The 10,112-nt window shown below is 42.3% G+C and overlaps 1 protein-coding gene across 1 annotated transcript; it reads left to right on the top strand.

Moving 5' to 3' along the window:
* Positions 1-364: 364 nt before the first annotated feature.
* Positions 365-9,160, top strand: IFT52 (intraflagellar transport 52). Its single transcript, XM_064391335.1, has 13 exons — positions 365-620; positions 1,477-1,564; positions 1,818-1,947; positions 2,822-2,897; positions 2,986-3,057; positions 3,394-3,520; positions 4,082-4,168; positions 4,440-4,508; positions 5,119-5,273; positions 6,288-6,375; positions 7,525-7,633; positions 8,127-8,272; positions 8,851-9,160. Exons 1-13 carry the CDS (start codon positions 502-504, stop codon positions 8,896-8,898), a joined length of 1,314 nt encoding a protein of 437 aa, XP_064247405.1. The 5' UTR covers positions 365-501; the 3' UTR covers positions 8,899-9,160.
* The last annotated feature ends 952 nt before the right edge of the window (positions 9,161-10,112 follow it).

Raw genomic sequence — 10,112 nt, 5'->3', positions numbered from 1 at the left:
ACCTCATCCAGCCTGGCCTTGGGCACTTGCAGGGATGTGGCAGCCACAGCTTCTCTGGGTAACCTGCGCCAGGGCCTCCCCACCCTCACAGGGAAAAACCTGCAGCTGTCAGGATTGGGGTTTTTGATTTTGCTTGTGTCTAAGGCCCGGGAACGTCAAGAGGGGTTCAGGAGCCCTGACAGGCGCGGACCGGGGCCAAGCGCCCGGGCTGAGGGCGGGCGGGAGCGCGCCGCCCTGTCCCCGCCCCGTCAACCCCCCGCCCTCCGCAGTGGTACCGCCCCGCCCCTTTCCCTGGCGGGGAGTGGAGCGAACCACTGCGGCGACCTCTGCACTCAAGGGGGGGGGGGGAAACACCACCCGCGCATGCGTCCGGTCGGCGCGTTGCTAGGGCGCGCGTGGTGACGGCGGCGCGGCGGGGGCTCGGCGGGGACCCGCGGGCGGCCGGAGCGCTGGCGCTGGCCCGCTGCTCCCCAGAGCCCTCCGGCAGCCCCGGGGGAGCCTATGGAGAGCGGCCCGCGCAATGCCATAGTGTTCAACGCCTCCAAGGGCGAGAGCTTCACGCCGGCCGGCGGCTACAAGGCCCTGCGGAAGAGGCTGCGCGGCAGCTGGAAGGTGCAGAGGTGAGGGGCGGCTCTCGGGGCACGGCGAGCCGTGTGGGCCGCGCTGGGCACCCGAGTGGCCTTTGGGGGGTGTGTCGTGAGCTGAGGCCGCTCTCTCGCCTTGGTTGCGCCCTGTTGCATCTTCTGCCGCTGTGGGATGCTGTGCGTGGCTCTCGGGAGCTACAGCTCACCTGTAGGAGATGGGGTGTAAGCTGGAAGGATGAAGCTCCTCGTACAGGTTTGTGAGTCTGTCCCGATTTGGAGTTTGGGACAAAAAGACAGCAGGAGTTTTGTAAATGGTGCTGTTTATCTGATCGCTGAAAAACGGCATGGCATGGAGCTGATTGGGAGAGGATATCAGGGAAAGGTTCTTCCCCAGAGGGGCTGGCACTGCCCAGGCTCCCCAGGGAATGGGCACGGCCCCGAGGCTGCCAGAGCTCCAGGAGCGTTGGGACAGCGCTGCCAGGGGTGCCCAGGGTGGGGCTGTTGGGGGGTCTGTGCAGGGCTGGGGCTGGGCTCCATGGTCCCTTCCACCTCATCTAATTCCATGAAATGTGGCCAGGCCAAAAAGAAGAAAATGAAAAATAGTAGGAAGCTCCTCAGGTGCAAAGTTTAATAGCAGCTGTGACAGCTTGCAGCAGTTCTGGATCTGCCACAGTGCCTTGTCAGAGGAGCTTTACTGTTTAGCTGGTTGGCATTTGTAAGGATTATTTTTGCTCAAGTTGTCAACTTTAAACCCAGATAAAAGGATGCAAAGTGACTGAAGTGATTTGCTTTGTGTTCATTTGCAAGTCCTTTATAAAAAAAAAAAAAGGAAAAAGTTGTGGTTCAGGATTATATGCAAGAATAATGTGTGTCTTTATTAATTTATTCATAGCTTAAAAGATGAGATCACTTCTGAGAGACTCTTTGGGGTGAAATTATGGATTACAGCAGGACCAAGAGAGAAGTTCAGTGCTGATGAGGTAAGAAGTCAATAATTGTTTAAAAGCATATTTTAAAATGTGCTTAAGTAGAAAAGAGCAAGACAGAAGACTTTGCTGTAATGCTGCTTTAAATGACTTCATATACATTGGAATTTGAATGTTTTTCTTATAGGACAAAGTTAAATGCAGGCAGTCAAAATAATTTCTCTCCCCTCATCTCAATATAACTTCAAGCAGTTTTGTGGGTAGCTTCTCATGTTTGTTTTTTTCCTGGCTCTTTGTTGATTTCTAGTTTTCCGTTCTGAAGAAATTCCTGGAGGATGGTGGGGCCATCCTGGTGATGCTGAGAGAAGGTGGAGAGTCCCGGAATGGCACAAATATTAACTTTTTGTTAGAAGAATATGGGATCATTTTCAATAATGGTAATGGGGCTCACTGCTACCTTTAGTCATCAGTTTGAAAATTGAAAGAGCAGGTTTAGCCTTTGTGGATACAAGCCAAGCAGCTCTTTCTCACAAAGTATCTTTTGGTCTAAAAGATTTTTTTTCTTTAAATCTGCATGCACATGACAAAGTAATATTGGAGCACAGCAAAGGCTTTCCTTGGACAGAGTACATGGGCAACTTGGCCATTTCCATTCCTTTGCTGTAGTTGTTAGTTTTAATTTACTAAAAAAAAAAATTATTGGGAAATTTCTTGATTAAAAAGCCATTAATTTAAAACATTTTTCCACACATTTTGAAGGATTGCATCACTTAATGCTCACACTGAATAAGAAGTGGCACTTTTCTTTAGCAGACCAATAAAATGTCACTCATTAGTTTTGTGCTGCCAGTGTGGAGAAAAACCCCAACAACCCAAGGCAAGTGTGTGTCAGTGTACATAAAATATTTGGGGTCTTTGGTGGCTTTTCTAGACCATGCATCATTTTTGCATCAGTAGGACTCAATTCATCAGGTGTTTGGAAGATGTATAAAAAAATAGAGTTGTAAAAGTCGGTACAGGCTGCTTTAACTGGATCATCTGTTTGTCTCTTTTGCTTTGCAGAAGATGGTGATGTGTTTAACTTTTTGTGTTTTTATTTGAATTTGCAAACGGATTCCTATCCTAAATCTATTCTGTCCAAAACGAAACAATAGTGAAGGCTGATTTCAGTTCTTTTGGTAGCCAAATGGCAGCTTTGTGGTGTTAGGAGCAAACACCCAGGGAATCCAAGAGCTAAACTAATTTTTCTTTGCTAAATCTAACACATTGATCAGCTGAGATGTCAATTTCTGTATTTTTTCTTTTTGCAAGATGCTGTAGTACGAAATGTGTATTACAAGTACCACCACCCAAAAGAAGCACTAATCTCTGATGGAGTTTTGAACAGGTAAATATTTGGGGTATGTGAATCTTCACAGTAAACTCTTGTAAACTTGGATTGTTTTCAGTAAGGTTTCTTTTTCAATATCTCGTAGGGGAATCAGTGAAGCTGCAAAGAAAACAGTGCTTGAGGCAACAGATGAAGATGGAAGGGGCCATGACTCTCAGTAAGTGTTTTCTCTGAGGAAACTGATGTCAAAATGTGTAGAACACCTCAGAACTGGCAGGTTTGTGATTAGCAGCAGTACACAGTGCTTATGGTGAGGTTTTCTAATGCATTTCTTATGTTCTTGTGCTTCTTAGGTTATATCTGGAAAGGAGAATCTGTTTAGTAGAGCTTGGTAACCTCTGAAGGAGCAGGAGGGATAGGTTTCAAAAGGAATTACTGTTCTCATGACCAGATCTTGTTTGTCTCTAGTCTATGGGTTTGAGTTTGAATCTGTGAATCTGTCCAGCCTGCCTGGTGCATGCAGGTGCTTATGGAATTCCTGTATTTCCTGCAGAGCTCTCACCTTTGTTTATCCTTTTGGAGCCACACTGAATGTGATGAAGCCAGCAGTGGCAATTCTGTCCACAGGGTCTGTCTGCTTCCCTCTCAACAGGCCTATCCTGGCTTTCTATCAGCATGAGGTAGGAGCTGCCTGGGGCCCTCCCTGCATTCCCCTGCCCCACACAAACATTGTGAGTGGATCTTTTGGGGGTGCTTACAAACCCACCTCAGTTTTTGGTACATCTTCAAACTCCAGATGAGCCCAGTGACTCCTGACTCTTTTTATGGTAAACTCCTTTGCATGGGGCTCAGAGGAGAATTAATGAGATGGTCAGCAAAGATTACATATTTTTGGTTGACTTGTGGATATCTTTAGTTCTTTAAAGTTTTGGGTTTTTTTTTTCTGCTGTTTTAATAATAATCTTGCTTTGTAAGTATAGCATATTGAATTCCAAGGTTCTCACTTTGGAACCAGTAGATTTTTCATGTCTTGTTTTACTCATCCACCCCTGTTAATTTATAAAAATAAATTCAGAAAATTAGTAGTAAAGAGTTACAAGCACAGGATTGATATTGTTAATGAATATAAACAAGTTAACACTGTTTATTACTATGTGGAGAAGTAATGCAATGCAATAACAATTGACTCTAAAACTATGATTTGGAAGGAATTTTTGCTATATTGTATTCTTTGTTGGTAGAGTAAAGGTGGAAAGATGGCAGCCCTGGGATCTTCCCACATGTTCAATGACCAGTATTTAGATAAAGAAGAAAATGGTAAGATCATGGTAAGTTTGAGTTTTTTGGGAAAAAACACCCTGTTGTATCTCCACAACATTTGCAAAGTACTCCAGGCTCAGCTTCATTTTAGAGCAAGACAGTTATGAAATGGATTCAGTATAGGAATTCTCAGCCAATACTAAGAGATATTCTGTGGTTTATTATCTTATTTTAAATTTTTTTCATGGTATGTTATTTAATAGATTTAATAGAATATTTAAGCATAGTATGAGATTACTTGGATCCTCCTGAAAGTAATTGAGTTTTGCCCTTCCTTAGGATGTGCTTTTCCAGTGGCTCACAACATCAGATATTCACTTAAACCAGATGGATATGGAGGACCCTGAGGTAAGAGAGATCCATCCCAAGGAGGTGAAGAACAGTGGGATCAGCCTGGTCTTGGCACACTCTGTTTAGCACAGAGTGGCTAACAGCAAGATGGGTGCTGCTGTTGTTGCAGAACCTTTATTCGTGGTCTAGGATTGAGTAGACAGATGGCTCAGTGTAAAAATTAATGGTACCACTCAGCCTTAGATTGCTTTTCATCATCAGATATAATTTGTGAAAGTGTCTTTCCAATTTGCCCATGTTTATGAGATGGACTGAGACAAGAGGAATGTACAAGAAGGAAAAGCAAATTTTCTGTATGTGAGTGGGGATCAACCTGTGTGTCAGTTTTAGTTGTATACAAATGCTGTTTTTATTTGGAAATATCTTTATGTGATTAAGTTGCATACTCTGTGTGCATAAAAACCAGCAGTTTTGCACAGTTGATTAGTGAGCTGTCTGTTTTAAAGAATTATCAGAAATCCAAATAAAGCACTCATGCGTTGCGCAGCTTTACAGCTGAGAGTTACTGATCTAGTGAGCTGCACTGCAAAGGGCCATACCTGGTACAGAGTGAAATAATTCTGGGTTGGCCATTTCAGATGACAGGGGTGTGTGTCTGTGTGTCCAGATTTCAGACTACACCGTGCTCCCAGACACAGCCGCGCTCTCCGAGCAGCTGCGAGTGTGCCTGCAGGAAGGAGATGAGAACCCCAGAGACTTCACAAAGCTGTTTGATACATCCCTTTATCAGCTGGACACAACTGCCCTCCCTTCAGTTATCAAGTCAGCAGCTGTAATTTTCTTATTACTTATTTATTTATTCATTCTAGTTGGTGTTCTGCATTTTCTGTTTGTGCTGAACTGTGTCTCCTCAAGAGCAGGAAGGACTGAACATTTTGAATATGAATATACCAGAAGATAGATTTGTACAGTGTGGCAATGATGTTTTCTCTTGCTTCTTGTTTTAGCTGTAGTTTCTGGCCCTCTTTTCTCTTTTTTTTTCCTGACTACATGAGATTTATTGATCTGATATTTTGGGAACTGTCTGCAGTGAAGCTGGGCATCTTCTGGAGTGATAACTGGGAACTGCTCATTTTTCCACTTTTGAATTATTTGGCACTTACTGAAAGCTACATTTCAGTCACCTTTGCATTTCCCAAAAATTATGTTTTGAGGTTTACCAGTTGCTCAGTTTTACCACCTTGTGTCACTATCAGTTTTGTCCATCATTACTCCCCTGTTGCCCAGATCATGTCGGAGCACTTGGAGTAGTGGCAGCTTAACACAGATTCCATGAAACTCCACTCTTCTAGGAACACTTTTTCTTCTTACTCTGTATTTCTTGTATTTTCACTAGTTGTGAATTCACAGGAGGATCTCCCTTCTGACCCCATAGCAAACACTTTTTTAAAAAAGTAACTATTTCTATTGACTTCCTTATAAACTTTTTTGAAATCCCAGTTCTGCTTGTTTTGTGCTGGATTGCTTTTCCTTCATCCGTGTTCATCCTTCTAAAAGTTGATTGTAGAATTGAGCTGTGATTTTTTTAGTCACCTTATATATCCACCTATCATTGTCTTCCCCTCTCAGAACTTTAATTTTCTCACTGTAGAAGTTATTTATTACTGATCTGTAGTTCTATGAGGTCCTTATAAAATGGACATCCCATTTTTTTGTGCTGTTACGGTGCAAAACTTTGATGCTGGTGTGTTCATCAAATCCATCGCTATAGCCTGCTAGTGGAAATAGTTGTGGTATCACTTTTTCCCTCATACTTTGAATTTTTCTGTGCTACAGAGCTTATGAAGAGCTGAATATGAAACATGAACCCCTCCAACTCATTCAGCCTGAATTTGAGACTCCACTACCTGTCCTTCAGCCAGCTGTGAGTAATTTTCTTGCTTGTACAGTACAGGGAGAACCCTTCTCCAAGAAGGTTGGACTTGATAATCTTGGATGTCTATTCAAAACTTAATAAGTCTCTATATAATTTGTTTCATGCAAAAACTCTGTGTGTCATTTCCATGGCTCTGTAGAAGTAGTGAGAAATGCTGTAGTAATAATTAATCACTTGGGAGTTGACTACACTGCAGGGACCATCTTTTAGGAAAGAGCACGCATTTACACTTCTAATTTATTAAAAGAGCTTCAAAATGTAGTGTGTGGTACCAAAAGAGAGTCCTTGTGTAGTGAGCCTTTGACTGAGTAGCTGCTCCAGTCCTGTGAGGTTCTGGCTCAGCCTTCCCAGTGAAAACAGGATGTGGTATTTGAGAAAGCTGTGGTGGTGAAGGTGCTGCACTGTCTGCTGCCAGGGAGGAGCCAGTCTGTCCTGCTCTGCCTCCATCTCCCACATCCTCAGGGGAAGCAGAAAGTGGAGCATTGGTCTTTTACAGTAGGAGCTGATCAAACTTTAACCAGCAATGTTTGGGCTGACAGCACCAACACGAGCTATGGGGGTGTCAAACTCATTTCAGAAGGCAGGAATCTCTGAGTATCTGAATTTTGCCATCATTGTTCCATCCTGCTTTGCCCTGGCCACTGAGAAAGCATCACTGGGATCCTTTAGAGCTTCAGGAGTGCAACTGAAAGTGGTGTCTCATTCACTGCTTTTTAAAAACCCAAGTCCAGCTTGTGACATAAATGGTACCTGCATGAAACAGAAAGTATTCTGACCAGAATTGATGTCAGTATGTTTTCAGGGTGAGCTGTTAGGGCCAGTTTAGTTCCTCAGCTCTCAGCCATCACCTGGGTCTCATGGAGCAAAACTGAAACTGCAAATGAGAATGTCTACTTGTGATGCTGGGTGATAATTCTGGCATACGTGTGACTAAATTATTTTGGAATGTTCACTTATTTTTACAACATAGAAATGAAATTTTCAAGTGGTGGCCCTTGGTTCAGTGGCTTTGGAGTTGCTTTTGACTTTTTAAAGGATTTCTTCAAGTCCAATATAAGTTTAAAACTGTTGTCTTAGAGATCTATAAAGTGTAAGAAGAATATGTGGCAATCAACTGTGCTGCTTTTTCTCTGCAAGGTTTTTCCACCTGCTTTCAAAGAATTGCCTCCTCCTGCTCTGGAACTGTTTGACTTGGATGAAACTTTTTCCTCAGAGAAAGCACGTCTTGCAGAGATCACGAACAAATGTAAGTGGAGCAGATTGCACATTTAAAATAAAACTCCAGTTTTTTATAGAGGAAAATTGTTATATTTAATTTTAAAGCATGGACCTCATTTGGGAAAATCTACTGCTCTTATCCCGGTCTAAGAAATTGAAAGGCTTTGGAATTTAATAGTGCGAACCTTATGTACCATGACGTTATATTTTGTCTGCTACATAACATTTTATCCTGCATCTGCCTGCTGTTTCCTAAACTGTGCATAAATTGCTTTGTGCCATCTTGCTGATAAATTTCACATCCTTTTTATGCTTTGAAGTTAAAATGTTAAGATTATTCTCAACATACAAAGATGAGCAGGTACTCAATGCAGGAATACATCATGGCTAGGCCACTGAGCTTAGTGATGGAACTGAACCTCCCAGGATGCCAACAGCAAATGGAGATTCAGAGCAGGTTTTTGGCCAGCTGCTCCAGATGTGTGACACTCACGTGCCTTCTTCCCTGGATGCTCGTTTAGGCACCGACGATGACCTGGAGTTCTACGTGCGGAAATGCGGCGATATCCTGGGAGTGACCAGTGAACTCCCAAAGGACAAGCAAGATGCCAAATATATCCTGGAGCACATCTTCTTCCAAGTGGTTGAGTTTAAGAAACTGAATCAGGTATTTTTAATAAAATTACAAGTGAGAAGTTGGTAGTAGCATCAGTGAGGGTGGTGTGTCATTGTAGCAGCTACACTCGTCACAGGCAAGAGGTGATGTAAGACATTAGCTGTGCAATAAATGAGACCAGTGAAGTGTGAGCCACAGTACTTATGGCTCTTAATCTCCATAAAACATGTACTGCTCAATTTATTAAGTCTCTCATTTATTTTAATTGGGGGATTAGTACATGCAAGTGTAGTTTGTAATTGCAGCTAAATCCAGTTCGTTACTGGTGCCTGAGTGAGAGCAGGGAGTCCTCAGGAGTGTTCAGGGCTCTGGCCAGTGCTGCAGTGCAGAGGTGACCAGCATTGTTCCTCAGGAGCTGCACTGAAATGCAGCTGTGCTGAAAGAATTCTTCATAGCAAATTTCATACTTCAAAGCATGTTTGGAGCATATTGGCAGAGCAGCAGTTTGTACTAACATGAATTGCCCATTTCACATGTAATCTATTTAAGCCAAAAATCTTACAGTTCTACCCTGTTGTTAAAACTCTTTTTTCTTCTTTTTTTTTTCCCCTCCTCTTCCCTTACTTAAGGAACACGATACTGACCCAAGTGAAGCTGGATTCCAGAACAGTACCTGAGACCTGGCTTTCCCCAGTTTGAGATAGACCTTTTAGGGAAAGTATATTTTTCCATTTTTGAAGTCTCTCTTCTCAATGTATTGATTGGGACTGTCTCAGTAGTTCACTGGATGCTTGGATCATTTATGTGTGGTAGTTCAGATAATTAATGCCTTCTGGGGAACTGCTTGTATTTCACAAGCAATTTCCAAAGAATTTCTTATTTTTCTACTTCTTTATTGAAACTGTAATTTTTTAATATATTAAAAATATACCATGAAAATGTGTTTTGGGTCCTTCTTTCTGGCTCCAGCATTTATTTTCTTGTAGTTAAGTCTTACTCTTGGTTTTCCTGGTGTACATGAAATCCTTAATTGCACTGTGAGAAGGGTTGTTATTTTGGTTTGTGAACTGAGGACAAAAAAATAGAGCCATAATTTTAACAGGAGCTGCTGAAAATACATTTATCACCCTGAGGCAGCCTCCTTTTGTCTCTCTGCCAAAGAGAACTAAGGAGAGGTGAGTTTGTTACTCTAGAAAGAAGACATTTCTTCCAAGGGAGGGGAGGATTGAAATTAAGCAATAATGACATTATTGTAGATTACTGCCTCACAGCAGACTGGAACTACAGAATTTTAAAAAGAGAGGACAGCACATGGATGAAAACCTTAAGATTTAATGGATCATTATTAAGAAACTGTGATACTGCACAGAAACTCATGAATATTTTTATTTCCATTTATTTGATATCTAGCCCACTCCCTGAGGTAGTGAGTTCAGTAATGCACAGGAGTGGAAATCCAGGTTAAATTCATTGACCGTAAAATGTTGAAGATCAGTGCACAGCAAAAACAGAGTCAAGGAGATCAGTGGTGAGAAGAAAAGATTTGTCAACATCATCAACACCACACCTCTATTGTGAGGACATTTTTTTATGTATTAACCTGGTGAAATTGCATTATAAAGCTTTTTTTGACTGTCAGTCTGACATTCAAATTGTTAAATTCTTCTCCCACTCAGGCCTTCATGACTTCTGTGTTTTTACCTTGCTCTGCCATGGTTTTTAAAATCAGAGCTGCTTTTTGCAAATAATCTGTTTGTCTTTTTATCTCCCCAAAACATCTTTTTATTTTACATTTCTTCATGCTTCACGTAGCATCTTGGCACAGGTTTTTCTAAAGGAGGTGCCCCAAAGCTCCTGCCCAGTTGAGATGTGCTAATATAATGTCAGCAGA

The sequence above is a fragment of the Passer domesticus genome, chromosome 16 (assembly GCF_036417665.1).
Source record: "Passer domesticus isolate bPasDom1 chromosome 16, bPasDom1.hap1, whole genome shotgun sequence".
In the NCBI taxonomy this organism is placed as follows: Eukaryota; Metazoa; Chordata; class Aves; order Passeriformes; family Passeridae; genus Passer; species Passer domesticus.
Note: the sequence above shows the minus strand (reverse complement) of the source record. Positions and strands in the feature narration are given on the sequence as shown.

Excerpts from the sequence above, each read along its gene's own strand:
- IFT52 (XM_064391335.1), top strand. The coding sequence starts at position 502 with ATGGAGAGCGGCCCGCGCAATGCCATAGTGTTCAACGCCTCCAAGGGC. Across the intron at positions 6,376-7,524 it reads TACCTGTCCTTCAGCCAGCT|GTTTTTCCACCTGCTTTCAA; the intron begins GTGAGTAATTTT and ends TTTCTCTGCAAG. Across the intron at positions 8,273-8,850 it reads AGTTTAAGAAACTGAATCAG|GAACACGATACTGACCCAAG; the intron begins GTATTTTTAATA and ends CCCTTACTTAAG.